The 15,084-nt window shown below is 57.9% G+C and overlaps 1 protein-coding gene and 1 long non-coding RNA gene across 3 annotated transcripts in view; one reads left to right on the top strand and one right to left on the bottom strand.

Annotated features, from left to right (window-relative positions):
• Positions 1 to 10,165, bottom strand: part of ABHD17C (abhydrolase domain containing 17C, depalmitoylase) — a 49,091-nt gene extending 38,926 nt beyond the window's left edge. Inside the window, exon 1 of the mRNA XM_053888610.1 lies at positions 9,282 to 10,165. Within this exon, the coding sequence (XP_053744585.1) occupies positions 9,282 to 9,883 (602 nt within the window). The 5' untranslated portion in view covers positions 9,884 to 10,165. The remainder of the gene's footprint in view (positions 1 to 9,281) is intronic.
• The window catches only part of LOC109273556 (uncharacterized), a 17,057-nt gene continuing 11,642 nt past the window's right edge, over positions 9,670 to 15,084 (top strand). For both annotated transcript variants that reach the window (XR_008416836.1, XR_008416835.1), the window contains exon 1: positions 9,670 to 9,757. This is a non-coding gene — a long non-coding RNA (uncharacterized LOC109273556). The remainder of the gene's footprint in view (positions 9,758 to 15,084) is intronic.

Genomic DNA, 15,084 nt, shown 5'->3' with positions numbered 1-15,084 from the left:
GCACCCTCCCCCCAAAATAAATAAAACTCAAAAACTCAAAAAAAAACCCAGCAACCAGAAACAGGGAATTTGAAATATCTCTGGGTTATTTATGACAAGAGGGATAAATCAAAATACTGAAGTTAAACCGGCATATACAACTCCTGTACACAGACCTTTGCAGGCACTATAATCCTCACGACACACGGTCTGGTTCTGTCCGCGACAATCGCCAGAAATAGTGTTGGGTAAGTTGGAACTCTCACTTGATTACTAACCGTACTAGCAGAGGGCTTAGCTCGCAGTTATAATTAACGTCTGGAAACCCACTGAACACAGGCTCCCTTCGCACTCCTCCCCCAACCGAACTGCCCAGATTTCTTTTTTTTTTTTAATTTTTTTAATCTTTATTTATTTTTGAGAGAGAGAGAGAGAGAGAGAGAGAGAGAGAGACAGAATGTGAGCAGGGGAGGGCAGAGAGAGAGGGAGGTACAGAATCGGAAGCAGGCTCCAGGCTCCGAGCTGTCAGCACAGAGCCCGAAGCAGAGCTTGAACTCACGAACCGCGAGATCGTGACCTGAGCCGAAGTCAGATGCTCAGCTCAGCTCAACCGACCGAGCCACCCAGGCGCCCCGACTTCATTTTTAACCACTGAGAAACGGAGCCGAAAGAAACAAACTAACAATCACCACGGGATTCTCTGTGCTCCTTTTTTCCCCCCAGGACAACCGAAGCAGCACTGCGTTAAAAAGTAACCTTGCGGCCACGCTCTTGGCTCTTCCCGGTGACTCGGCAAATCACTGATACGCGACAGTCGACTAGCAGGCCGGGGGCCGAAGCGCCACGACCTGGACTTTCTGGAAACAGGTTCACCACGGTGCCGGGGTCCTCGAGCGCTCTCAAGCGAGCCAATGGTGTGAGCTCCAAGACAGAGCCTCGAAGACTCGATAGGAATCAGAGCGACGAGGCCCCGTGGGAGGGCTCGGATTTTCGAAGGAAGTGTGCGATTCGGGTCCCGCGGAAGCTCGAGGGAAAGGGAAGGCCAACTGCCCGCTGAGGTCGTCCCGTTCGTGTAGAGCCACCGGACCGCCCTGGGTGGTGGCGGGGGGCCGGCTTTCACCTTCTCCTCCTCCTCCCCACCCCTGACTCTAAGCCCCAAGAAGTCTCCGGTTCCAGCCGGAACATACACCCCGCGAGTGCGGCCTGCCAACGGCCCGGGGGAGGGAGAAGAGGAAGGGTTTGCCAAGGGACCGCAGGGTGCCGGGTTACAGGCAAAGTTGCCTCTCCTGTTCGGTCCTCCTGCGGGCACCCAGACGCCCCGGGGTGGGGGGTGGGGGGCGCTGTCGGATTCGGAACCCCAACGCACACCCCCCCCTCCCAGAGCTACGACAGGACACCCGGAGCCCAGACGAGCGCGTTCGAAGAGCCCTCCTCCTGGGCACCGAGCCCAGTAATGCCCCCGGATCCCGGCAGGCAACCGCGATCCGGAGGCAGACGACCCTCCCTCCCACGACGCATCGCCAGGAGGTCACCAGCGGCCTGACGCCACGTCACCCGCCTCACCGGGTCTCCTCGCGTGGGCGCGCGTCGTCTCCCGTCGGCGCGAGAGAGGGGGGTGCAGCACAATGACAGATGCCGACAGGCCACGTGCACGTAACTTTCGTGACGGGATCTGACCGCGCTGCTCTCGTGTTGCTCACGTCTTCGTGTGCCGAGTGCATACGTGACCTCGATCGCGGGTACGCATGCAGACGAAAGACCACCGCACACGGGGGATGGGGGGGGGGAGGGCGTCTGGTGCTCTGGGGGTTTGCACCGTGCCCGCGGTCTCCCACGGACAAGGGCGGAAAAGCGTCAAACTGAGACATCTCTGCCCTTCTCTGCGTCCACACCGGCCCGGCCAGGGTTGCCCTTAGGTCTACGGAGAGCGGGGAAGGAAGCAATTTCTTTAATGGTCTTTCTGATCTGAGTGCCTGGCCTTCAGCAAGATCTGAACGTTCGGTCGGTACGGCTCTAATAACCGTATTGATGAGCGTAAACGATGAAAACGGTCCACGTGTGGCACCCTCCCCTCGTGGAAGGCGCCGTGCTAGAACACTCGCTGTTCATGCTGTTACTTTGCTATTACTGTTACTGTTACCACTGCACCTGTCACGGAGGCTCGCGCTGCTTGGGAAACCTGCCCGAGGCCACGCGGCTAAGGGTGGCACAAGCGGGATCCAGACTCAGGTCTGCCGGACTCCAAAGCCTCTGCCCTTAACCATAAAAGCCCCAGGGAGAGCTCAGACTCGCGAGAACATTCCTTTCCAGGTCACCCTTGAGACAACCTTGCTGCGTTACTCTGACGGAAGGAGCCAGGGATCGGTGCGGCTGTAAATCGCCTCAATGAAGACACGAATCACGAAGTCACCTCAAGCCGGGGGCCTCTGACAGGTGCCACACACAAGCCACGCCGACACAGGCTCGCCCGTGTCTCCTGCCTCCTCTACCCGCGCCCGCCCACTCTCCTCTGCCCTGGGGGCTGCTCAGAACCTAGTCCATGCCACAGGCCACTTGTCCCCAGCAGCCCGGGGGGGGGGGGGCATCAGCTGCAGGGCAGGAGGGAGGGGAGGCCCTCTTCCTACCGCCCGTCACCTGCCGTGGGAGCCCACACGCGTGGTCGCAGAAAGGCAAAGGCGTCGCTGATCTACTGACCCGCTTTAAGAAGTGAATTGTGGGCTATTTTTCAAGGCCTGTGCTCTTTTGTGAGAGTGAGCCCTGTGGAGGCCGGGGCTCCGTGGAGACTGGGCCTCACCAGCCCCACAACCAGAGGGGGCGGGAGCTTGGCTGGCAGAGTCCCAGGGCCCGCTCTCTCTCTCTTTCTTTCTCTCTTGGAACAGGAAACCCAAGCGTGTGGCACCTTGTTCAAGGTGACATGATGGGCCAGAAGGACAGCTGGGATCAGGACGAATCTCCCCGGCTCAAAAGGTTCTGCGCTTATCTAACTTTTGTAAATTAAATCTCTTAGACAAACCAGAAGCCTATTTAGAACAATGCGGAAAAAGAAAGCAGTCTTCGAACAGCCGATTAGTGGCGCCCTACGTGGATCTGTGCTGAGACTCTGGATCCTGCCCACCAGGCTTCCTCTTCACCTGGAGATTTACAGCGTCCGCGCAGCGCAAGCAGAACGCAGCCAGAATTCTCGCCGCCGTTCCGAACGCCAGACTCCGAGTCTTACGCGGGATTACCGACACGGAACAGGGTGGAGAGGTCCTGCATCCGGGGAGGAGGAGAGCAGCGGGAGGGGAAGGCTTCTTCCAAGTTTATTTTTATTTATTCTGAGAGAGACAAAGAGGAGGCAGTGACGGGACAGGGAGGGAGAGAATCCCAAGCAGGCTCCACACCCGACGCAGAGCCCGATGCGGGACTCGATCCCACGAACCGTGAGGTCATGACCTGAGCTGAAATCAAGAGTCAGATGTTGAACCAACTGAGCCACCCAGGCGCCCCAAGGCTGCACCGTAAGTGACCTCGGGGTGGTATCCTGCAAATGACTTCTCCAGAAAGGCCTTCTCCGCCCTTACGGAAAGACACAAATCACGGTTTCCGGCCCGAGCCTCCAAGGGCACCCTACGTACAAACCAACACGTCTGGCCGAGAGAACACGCCCAGGACTGACTGCCCGTTCGGTCGCTGGTCACGACTTCCACAAGGGGATCACCAGAGGGAAGTGAGGCCCGTGAAACAGAACCGTGGAGAATAATCGTGAATCATGGACCCAAAGCTCCGAATCCGGTTGGGCTGGAGAGAAACCGTCCCTGCCGGATGCGTGGGAAGGCGGCGTGGACGGCCGGGCGTGGAGCAGGTGTACTTGGAGGGAGAGGGGATGAGACAGCAAGGTGAGAGGCGCTGTGCAAACCCCAAAACGCACTTTTCAACGCATCTATTCTGAAGAGTCACGGTCTTCCGAGAGGGATATTCCCACACTAGCTGCCTTCAACGCTCTGCTCCCTTTCTAGAAATACCACTACACTTTCCCCTTAGGTCACACACCGTCCGTAACACATTCTGTTCCCCTCGTCCCCGGTCAAGCCCAGCTAGAAACCCGAAGCATCCTTCCCGAACGGCACCGTAGTATCCCCTCTGACAAAGCTTAAGAACAAAGAAGTCAGGTCCGCAATTTCCCCAGCCCGGGGAAGGGCCTGCTTTGCTGCTCCCAGGGGAGACCCACCCGGAGAGGCGAAACGATACACAGCATTCACAACCAGCGGCCAGGGCTCTCGAAGGGCCCCACCACCCGAGGGCACTCACTACAGCCTTCCCGGGACCTACCAATTTCCTAATTACGGATCCTATGAATCAGAGACACAGAAGTTACAAAACAGCAACCCTTGGTTACATATTCAAAACGCCTCTAGGGGCGCCTGGGTGGCTCAGTGGGTTGAGTCCGACTTCGGCTCAGGTCACCACCTCGCGGTCCATGGGTTCGACCCCCGCGTTGGGCTCTGTGCTGACGGCTCGGAGCCTGGAGCCTGCTTCGGATTCTGTGTCTCCCTCTCTCTCTCTCTACCCCTCCCCTGCTCACGCTCTGTCTCTCTCTGTCTCAAAAATAAAACATTCACAAAATTTTTTAGAAATGCCTCTAAACTCTACCCCACCTTTCACCAAAAAAAGAAGGAGAAAAAAGCAAGCAAGAACGCGTCTGCGGTTAGGGATGCTCAAGGGGAGCAAACCCTACGGAGCCCCGCATCGACACGTGCGTTTAACGGCTAATGGTGTGTCGGCAGAGGAAGTGAGTGTGGCTGCAACGTTATCTTTCCTAATTAGCCATTTGCACGCAGTCACCGGACGTCATCTATCTCTGTCTGCACTGGCTTTCTCTGATTGGGTCGGTGTTTCTGTCACCAAATGCCTCGCTCCGCCACAGGCTCCGCGTCGGACGAATGTTCCCACAACTTCTGTGAATGACGACGGTGAGCGCAGGTGCCCCTCCTGTTCTTCCGGATGAAGACGCTCCCGGCTGCCTCACACCCCATCCCCTGGCTTATCTGCTTGACTCACCTTCCTGAGCCCTGGGTCCCACTTCTGCACAGCCTACGACGCCGATGTCCGCGAGGACCCCCCCCCCCCCCGCCCCGGGGACGTGTGTCGAGGGGGCTCCTCTGTCTCCGCCCACCTGAGCCAACAGAGGAGCCACCCCCAGCTCGTTACACACCGCCTTCCAAGGAGGCCACCGGGCTTCCAGTGTCCCGTCTGCGAGTATCCCCAGGGGGTCCCGACGCGTTTCCCCAACCGCGCGTCCTCAAAACACAAACGTCACGCGCGTCCTAACCGTCAAGCCGTCGATCACGCTCAGGTCCTCACTCGTAGAAGGTTCTCACCTTCCCTCCCTGTTCCCACACCGGCTGCCGGGGGGGGGGGGTGGGGGCTAGACAGTCACGAGTCCCCTCCCCAAAACTCCTAAGTTGAAACTGCACCCCCAAAGTCACGCTGTCAGGAGGTGGGGCCTCCGGAAGGCGGTCGGGTCACGAGCGTGGAGCCCTCTGGCGAGGTTGTGCCGCGAACGGTCCCTTGTCCCTTGAGCCGAGTGAAAATACGTAAGCCAGCAGCCTGCAACCAGGAAGAGGGTCCTCACCGGACCCCGACCACGCTGGCACCCTGATCGCAGCCCCTAGAAGCGTGAGGAACAAACCGTGAGGTCCCGAGGACCACCCAGGCTGTGGCATCTCCTCAGAGCAGCCCACGGACCGGGACGCCACGTGACTTCCTTCACGCTGTGTCCACACCCTTCCTGGATCCTGCGAACCTGCTTCTCTTCCACACCTTTGCTAGCGACGTTCAAATGCTTAAAATAATCGTCTGTTGGCCCAACAGCAACGAACACCCTGCTCGCTTCAAGTTTCCTTCCTCCGGAAGCCTTTATTCTGAAAGACTCGCCCGCCCGCCGCACGGCTCCTCAGAGGCCCCGCTAACCTACCCCAGGCACGTGCGCCCTCGGTAGTGTCTACGCGGGAAGTCCCCAGCCCAGCACTGGGCAGCCCGGGACAGCGCACACGGGGGGCGGATACAGGTGAAGAAAACGCACAGACGCTTCGCCATCCCGAGGACATCCACGTCACGGACACAGCGCGTGTACGTCGTACGACCCCCTACGGTGGTACCCTTGGATGTGAAAACTTTGGAGGGAAAATTAAACCCAACTCCTTCTCCTAAGAGTCCAACCTAGGAAAAACTGAATTCACCCCATTTATCTATTTACGGGGCACCCATATGTGCCATTCACTAACCAAATATTTAAAAAAAAAATTTTTTTTTTAACATTTATTCATCTTTTTGAGAGACGGGGAGAGACAGTGTGAGTCGGGGAGGGGCAGAGAAAGAGAGACAGACAGACAGACAGACAGAACCTGAAGCAAGCTCCAGGCTCTGAGCCGTCAGCACAGAGCCCGATGCAGGGCGTGAACTCATAAACCATGAGATCGTGACCTGAGCTGAAGTCGCTCAACCGACTGAGCCACCCAGGCGCCCCGTCGTGAAACAAATATTTAATGTATGCCATTATTTTAAGGCATTGTGGGGCATAAGGAGGACACAGAGCTCCTGCCCTCAAGAGACTTCCAATTCGGTGGGAATACAGTTAAATGACAGGATGTGGTAAGAAAGTACGGGAAGGGCAGGGCGGGGTACCAGGTGCCCAGGGACACAAAGGGTCTCCGGATCCAATCAGGACCCGGTCAGGATGGAGCGTTCCCGGCACAGGAGGAGGGCACGCTCGAGAGGCCGGAGGCGAGCATTAGGAGGGAGAAGGGAGGCCAGCACCGGGCCGGGTACTGAGGGGAAGCAAGCGGGACGTGCACACCTGACTTACAGGCTTACAGTCCTCCTGCGGGAACCCACCTGGGGCTGAAGAAGAAGCACAGAGGACGAGAGAGCCGCCGACGGGAGGCCGTGAAGGGACCGAACAGCTTCCGCATCGGGCGACTCCTAAGTTGTCAGAGTGAGACACATACACGCCCCTCTTGAGAAACCTGATAAGTAGGCCCGCATGGCATCGTGGGAAGAGCACTAAACCAGCAGCCAAGAGACTGGTCCCCTGTCCGACGGCCTTCCCTGGCCTCCGTCAGACGAGGTGGGCACAAGATCAATGTCCAGAAGTTAGGAAACAAATTCAGGGGCCAGCAACCTGCACTCTTTTCCTTGTTTGTTTGTCGCTGTTGTTTCACTATGAAACCAAATGGAAGACATTATACCGAGTATGTCGCCCATAGAAAAAAACAGGGGTTTGTGAAACACTTCGGGTGTAAACGGATACAGACAGGTACCGACGTTACCTGCATGCGCTCGATAGAGACCTGACGTGTAGTATTTGTTACTGGGGGGCCACTGTCGAAAAGGCTTGAAAAGCCCAGGGCAAGATCATTTGTAAGTTTCTTCAACCTCTAAGACGCTCATCGTAGCCTTTAAATTCTAACCCACTTTGGGGACGCCTGGGGGGCTCGGTCGGTTAAGCGTCCGACTCTTGGTCATGATCACAGGGTTGTGAGATCAAGCCCCACATCAGGCTCTGTGCTGACAGTGCGGAGCCTGCTTGGGATCCTCTCTCTCCTCTCTCTCTGTCCCTCCCTTGCTCTCTTTCTCTATAAATAAACATTAAAAAAATAAAATAAATTCTAACCCGTTTTACAGGAGTGTGAATCGATCCAGACGTGAATTGTGGCATGAAATTACATAAGTCATGGGAAAAATGTAGATCCATCACCAGATAATCCAAAACTGCATCGGACTGTTTATCCAGAAGCCGTGCCTTTAATTAAACTAAATGTGGCAAAAGTCTCCAGGAAATAACTACACGTCGCCTATGTGGTAACACGGCCACACCTGTATACTCAGGGCAAAGGGCTAGCCTTGAATCTGACGGGCTTTAGTTCTAACGCAGTTTGGCACAAGCAGGGACAGGGGCTCCTAACATCTTGATACCCAAGGGAGGACTTTAATGGTTCGTTTGTTACGGACTTCAGGCCAACCCTTATGCTTACTACCTTTACCAACGGCACACTGTAGCAAGGTATTGACTGTGTAGGACACGCTGTTTTGAAACCCCTTCCGGGAACAGGTGGCTCTCACTGTATCTACGTACGATACATTCTCCTCCGCCCAAGTCATTTTCGAAAAACTATCAGCCAAGAGAAGTCCTTCAAGACTCCAGGGGAACACAAATTAGCATCTGAAATGTTCTTCTGTCCGACAAGCTATTTTCCCAGAAAGGCAGAGGGTAATTTATGAGCATGGCAGGAACAGGAAAGGAGACAGAACTCATTCCTGTCGGCCACCTGCATAAGCCAAGCAAAGACATTTTAGATCAAGTGCCCATCGCCATAACAGGGCCAACTGCGTGTACCCTGGGGACTCTTTCCGGGGGAGGAAACCAGGTGACATGATAAACATGATCCCAAGTATTGTCACCATCATGGCTCCGGGGTGGGTGGGGGAAAAGTCACACACACCACAGCTAGAGCACAGCGGGTGACGTGACTGGCCCACCTGCCAGACACGTGCCCACGCGGAGAACAGACCTCAAGTTCTCTGAGTGCTGTCTCACCAGAGCACCACGACCCGGGTTTGGGCCTGGTCCACCAAAGGCCCCGCCTCCATACCTACTTCCCAGTCCTTCTGTGAATGCTAACTCAAGGTCAAGTGATTCCCAAGCCCCATCCCAGAAGATTCAAGCTCATCTTGGGCTTGTTCCTGAGGCTCTGTGAGGTGCGAGGCCCCACAGGCCGCCGGCTAAGCTCCTGGCCGGGAGGCTAACTTCCCACTAACTTCCCACTCCGCCCCTCCGGCCACCTCCAGGGCTGGCCACCTCCAGGGCTGCCCACACGTGGCCCCTCGGAGCACCTGACGCGGGGAAAATCTGTGGAAGCCATCCCGTGTCGCCCCCGGATGGTTCCGCGACCCCCGCGCCTGGCCCAAGGTCACTGCAGTGTGACGACCTTCGGTCCCCGGCCGCCAGCTCGCACAAACCAAGTTGCTCGCACAACCAAGTCGTTCCTGCCCGGGCCCCGCGGCGCCCCCAGGCCGCCGCGGGCGGTGACCGGAGCCACGAGGGCCCCGGGCCGGCGGCACCCAGGCGTGCCTGAGGGGGCAAAGCCCCGGGGCCCGCGCTCCCGGCGGCGTCTGGGGAGCGGGAAGGCCAGGGGCGGAGGGGGCAGGCGAACCCACCCGGCCCCACCGCCCACCCCGCGCGCGGCCGGCGAGGGTGGGGACCCCGGAGAGGTGCGGGGGGGGGGTGGGGGGCCGGGGGACCCCTCCCCCCGCGGGCTCACCGGGTGCGCAGCGCCTGCCAGGCGGCGTCGATGTCGGCGTACAGGTTCTTCTCGGAGGGCTTGCCCGAGCTGACGCCGTAGCCCGAGTAGTCGTAGGAGAAGATGTTGCAGTTGATGCGCGAGCCCAGGCCGATGTAGAAGCTGCACATCTGGCCCAGGTCCACGGCGTTGCCGTGCGAGAACAGCAGCGTGTAGCGGCTGGAGGGCGCGCAGCGCACGAACATGCAGCCCAGCCGGTTGTCCCGGGCGGTGCGCGAGAAGAAGACCTCGACGGCGTCCAGCTCGCGCTGCGAGTACTGCCAGTCGGCGCGCTCGCTCAGGTGCAGGCTGCAGGCGCCGGGGCCCGCGCCGTCCTCGGGCGGCGGCGGCGCGGGCTGGGCCCCGGCGGCGGCGGCGGCGGCGGCGGAGGAGGCGGCGGCGGAGGAGGAGGCCGGGGCCGGGGCGCCGGGGCCGCGCTGCTCGGGCGCCAGCACCGTGTAGGTGGGCTCGGGCGGCAGGAAGGCCAGCTTGGCGGCGATGCGGCTCGGGCAGGGCGGGCAGCAGAAGAGCCAGCACAGCTCGCCCAGCGAGAAGCCGTTCATCCTGGGGCCGGGCTCGGGCATCGGGGCGGCCGGGAGCCCGCCGGCGGCGGCGGCGGCGGCCGGGCAGGCGGGCGGGCGGGCGCGGGCGCGGGCGAGGGCGCGGGCGAGCGAGCGCGGAGGGCGGCTGCGGCCCGCCCGCCCGGCGGCAGGAGGCGGGGGCGGGAGGGGGCGGGAGGGGGCGGGGCGCGGCGCTCGGAGCCGGGGCGGGTCAGCGGCGGCCCCGCGGCCGGGACGAGGGGCGGGCGGCCGGGGCCCGCGCGCGGCACACAAAGCCGGCGGCGGCGGCGGCGGCGGCGGCGGCCATGGCTCCAGCGCGCCGCCCCCGCCCCCGCGCGCCCGCCGCCGCCGCCACTTCCGGGTTACCGCGCGCCGCCCCACCCCCCACCCCCCACCGCGGGGCTCGGCACCTGGGCGGGGCTCCCCGCGACCCCTCCCTACGCGGGCGCGGGCGCGGGCACCTGCCGGGCCCGGGGAGCGCGCGCGCGTCTCCGGGATGCCCGGGCCCCGGGTCTCTGCTCGCGGGCGGCTGGGCCGCTGCCACGTGTGGAGCCCGGAAGGGGCGGCGGGCACCTGCCCGGCCCGGGGAGCGCGCGCGCGCGTCTCCGGGACGCCCCTGCTCCGGCCGATCCCACTCGGGGAGCCCTGAGGGGGCGCGGGAGCGCGCGCCCGGCTCGGTGGTCTGCCCGAGGGCGGCTGGGCAGATCCCACACGGGGAGCCCGGAGGGGGCGCGGGCACCTGCCCGGCCCGGGGAGCGCGCGCCCTTCCCCGGGACGCCCCTGTTCCCGTGTCTGCACCCGGGCAGCTGGGCGGATCCCCAGAAGGGATCGTGCAGGTGGCGCGGGCACCCTCCCGCATTGGACTGTTCCCCTCACTCCTCTCTCCCTGCTCCAAATCCAAGTTCGGGCGTGGATGGAGGTTCTTGGGAATCTACTGAAAAGAACCTTAATGGGTGGACGAGAACGGGCATGTCCCTGAGATATTCGGCCCTTGGTGTCTGTGCTCAACTGCCTCGCCCTCAGGTCTCGGCACCTTAAGGGGTGCTGCTGTTGAGGGACACAGCGGTCGGCGCCGCGTGTCCCCGTTACAGGACTGTTTCCGCATAAGTAGCAACGATGTCGCCTTCGTAGGGGCATGATTGGGCCTGCAGGCTGTTCCTGTATGGGTGAGAGTATCCGGGCCGCTCTGCACTGAGCAGGGCACCTTCCCCAGGTGGTCACTTCTGGTCCCACGGGCGGCGGATTTCCAGGTGTCCTCCACAGGGCTAGTGAGAAGTCCAAGGGTCCCAGGTGGCTAAGTGGTCTGAATCATGAAGGATTGCTTGTAATGACTTAAGTCCACTGTCATCTTGGAGTTCGCCTTTAAGTGATTTTTTTGAATTGTAACTCTCGGTGCCTGAAACCGGGCGGGCCCTCGTGCCAATTTCCCAGAACCTTCCACTCTCCCTTCTCCCTCCCGATTTGGCGGCTGAGCTGTCTTTCAGGAATGAACAGGAGATCCCCCTCCTGGACTGCCAGCACAGCAGCTAGCACGGGCCGGCCTGGACCTGTTGTTTTAACTAACAGATGCCCTGCGGAATTTAAGTTTAGCTGTGGCTTTTAAAGGAGTATTTTGAGCACCTTCTTCTGCACGAATTAGCCAGTTCACATTGCGATAACCTTCGGGACCTGCTTTTAAAAGACTATGTCTTTTTGTTTCTTTATTTAAATATATATAGGTTGTTTTAATGTTTATTTGTTTTGAGAGAGAGAGCAAGAGAGTAAGTGAAGGAGAGGCAGGGAGAGAGGGGGAGAGAGAATCTCAAGCAGGCTCCGAGCCGTCAGCGCAGATCCCCATCTGGGGCTCGAACTCACCAACCGTGAGATCATAACCTAAGCCGACATCAGGAGTCGGTCGCTTAACCGATTGAGCCAAAGACTGCTTCTTAGGGTCTCAAGCCAACGTTCACACAAACCTGAGACAGCTCAGCTTCCGGGGGTATGTAGTATTTGTTTGTGTACCGGCACCCGAAAGACTCTTTCTTCAGTAAAATAATTTTAGACGCTTTGGAACCATCCAAAACCCGAGAGAAAACCTGGTTGGCACAGCCTGTGGTCAAAACATTTCATGGCCTGTTTTTAAATTATTCACACTTGGCGGAGTTTTACCTCCAACCAGGTTCTTCGCTTCACCGGATTGGCTTCCCTTCTTTAAAAACGTTTATGACTTGGTACACTTCTGGGTGCTTTGCTTGCATACGTACTCGGTTTCCTGTATTCAGCGCTTGTGTATATTTTCGTAATGTTTTCATGCTCACAGCACCCAAGGTGTTTTTTGTACAGCAGTTCTACAAAGACAGTTCCTTCTCTGGAGTGCCTTAGAATCTAATTACAGCCTCAGGAGAAAATTCACAGCAGTTTTTCACGTGCCTTTGGAGAAGAAAAAGAAAGAGAGAGAGAGAGCAACTCCCCACGCAGGCTAAGGAGAGCATCTTGAATCCCGGCTCTGCAGTGGGGTTTCTGTGGGGAGCTCAGGTGATCGCCGCGTCTAACTCAGAATAGGAAGAGAACTTTGAGGACCGGGGTGAAGATGTGTGGCTTGCCCTCGGTCTTTCTCAGATTCCACCGTTACCGCTCATTTGGGCAGGAGTCGAGCAGCGGGCGGGCCACAGAAGGGCGCCGCGATGCGAGTCTCGAGGAGGTGTCCTCTGGGAGGCTGGTGGAGCAGACGGGGTCTCTGTCCTCCGTGGCCCGTAGCCGTGCTCACGTCGCCGGGAAAATTAAAAAAGCCAGACACGTCTGCGAACGTCATGTCACTCCACAAAGGGCCTGTGGAGGGCCCTGCGGTGTAATACCGGTGCACGAACAAGTACATACATCCCCCCGGGAGCTGAGCTGTCGCAGGTTTGTGTGAACGTTGGCTTGAGACCCGAAAGTTGGATGCCATAGAGCAGAGCGACCAAAGCTTTGTCGCCCCGTGCGACGTATGATCGTGGGAGGGTCTGTTCAGCACCTCGGCGCGTCCACGGCCGTCAGTGTGTCTTAAAGGCATGTTGATTGGGGGACTTTAACAGGCAACCCAGAAACAATAAATCTTCCCCATAAATGCAAAGGGCAGAGATGACCAGCTGTTCACTTTGAGCTTGAAGAATTTCTCTGTGGCTCCTCACCATCTAGCAGAGGAAGGTCTGACTTTGAACTTGGGTTAGCGAACCGTTTACGAGGTATTCCCCATGAGCCAGTCACAGGGTTGATCTGGGGAACGTGAAGGCGGCTGAGACACAGCCCCTCCTCCCCTCCAGAAGCTCCAAGGGAAGGGCGCCTGGGGGGCTCGGACGGTTAAGCGTCCGACTTCGGCTCAGGTCACGATCTCGTGGTTTGGAAGTTCGAGCCCCGCGTCGGGCTCCGTGCTGACGGCTCGGAGCCCGGAGCCTGCTTTGGATTCTGTGTTTTCCTCTCTCTCTCTGCCCCTCCCCTACTCTCTCTCTCTCTCTCTCTCTCTCTCAAAAATAAACATTAAAAAATAATAAAAAATAAAATAAAACATTCAGAAAAGAAGCTCCAAGTATGGGCTGCAGGTGGGCCTGCCTACATATTCTGCTGAGCCAGCCGGTCCCCCAAACAATATCCCAAGTAGCTCAATGCACCGGCCTCTATTATTTAATCGGCCTTTTACACGCCAAACTCTCCTTCCATATTACTCTGCCTGATGTCGAGTTTCTCGAGATCTAACTTGGTTATCAGCAGAATAGAGCAGAATGGCCATCTTTAATTGACCATAAGGGAAGGATATTTGTGCTTTAAAAAGGAATCTGGTTGTTTAGATGGGCGGTAAAAGAGAAATCTAAAGGACGTTGCCCTGCTTTGCGTTTCTTTCTTTTTTTTCTTTATAAATTTGTTTTTAAATGTTTATTTATTTTTGAGGGACAGAGCGTGAGCAGGGGAGGGGCAGAGAGAGAGGGAGACACAGAATCCGAAGCAGGCTCCAGGCTCTGAGCTGTCAGCACGGAGCCCGACGCAGGGCTCGAACTCACAGACCGTGAGATCATGACCTGAGCCCGAGTGGGATGCTTAACCGCCTGAGCCGCCCAGGTGCCCCATTGCGTTTCTCTTAATTTGGGAGTGGATGTCCTGTGAAGGCAAGGATGGGGTTTATTGTGGGCACCACTGTTTCCCCCCCTCACCCTATGCCTGGCTGAGAGAAAATCCTCAGGAAACATTAAATTGGTAAATTAAAGACTGAATGAGTGATTTGATGAGGGCACCAAGAGACAAGCCCGTTTCTCTGGTTCAGGCAGTACTATGAGACGAGTACAGGCTTTGAGGAAGATACAGAGAAACCTGTAGCCAACACCAGTGTCCCGGGGTAGCCTACGCCTGTCCTCTGGCCGGGGACCGGCGACATCCCCCCATCTTGCTTACGCACAGAGCTTGGGTTTTGTTCCGGTGACAGTGGCCCTCCCCTGCTGCGACCATGGCCATGTGACTGGGTTCTGGCCAATGGTCTGTAAGTGGGGAACTCAGGTGGGGAGAGACTGAGCAGAGCCAGACCCTGTCCCTTTCTTCCCGCTTGGGCTGCGGGCGTTACTGGAGCCACAGCAGCCACCTTGCAGCCGTGAAGAGTGAATGTCACGTAGAAGACGGTGGACACAAGAGGCAAGGATCCAGATGCTTCCTGGCGGTGGTGAGCAGCTGCCCGGCCCGCCTTTGTCTGGGCTTCTTGTTGGGCGAGAAAAAGAAACCACTTTATCGCTGCCGTTGGATTCTGTGTTCCCTAGAGCCTAATGCAGTGATGAGGAAGCCGCTTCAGAAATTAAAAGCAAAAGGTCTTACGTCGTTCTTACCTGCTTTCTCAACAAGGACAAAGAGTATTTCGTTGATTGACCGTGGCACAGTTACGTCTGGATCCTGCTTTTTCACCAGAGAAAAATTTTAAAGTGTGGCTAAAGGTGGGATAGATTTTTTTTTTTTTTTTTTGAAGAGAGATCCGTTAAACTAACACATCTGAAATGTGGGAAAAAAAGAATGAAAGCTTACAATTTTGGAAAAAACAGCATAGCTGACGGAGGCTGTTCCGGGGACCCCGCACCAGTGTTCATTAGGGGAAGGGGCCTTCCACTCAGCTAAGGGCTCTTGGAGGCAAACTGTCTTTTCCCAGAACCTTTTTCAGCCTGAGGGTGCTTCTCACAAATCTTCTAAATGGGCTGGAATCCAGCTGGGGAGATCTCAGAGACCCACGACATGCT

This window comes from Panthera pardus, unplaced genomic scaffold, assembly GCF_024362965.1.
Source record: "Panthera pardus isolate Hobbes unplaced genomic scaffold, ASM2436296v1 HiC_scaffold_23, whole genome shotgun sequence".
In the NCBI taxonomy this organism is placed as follows: Eukaryota; Metazoa; Chordata; class Mammalia; order Carnivora; family Felidae; genus Panthera; species Panthera pardus.
This window is presented reverse-complemented; position numbering and strand designations above follow the sequence as displayed.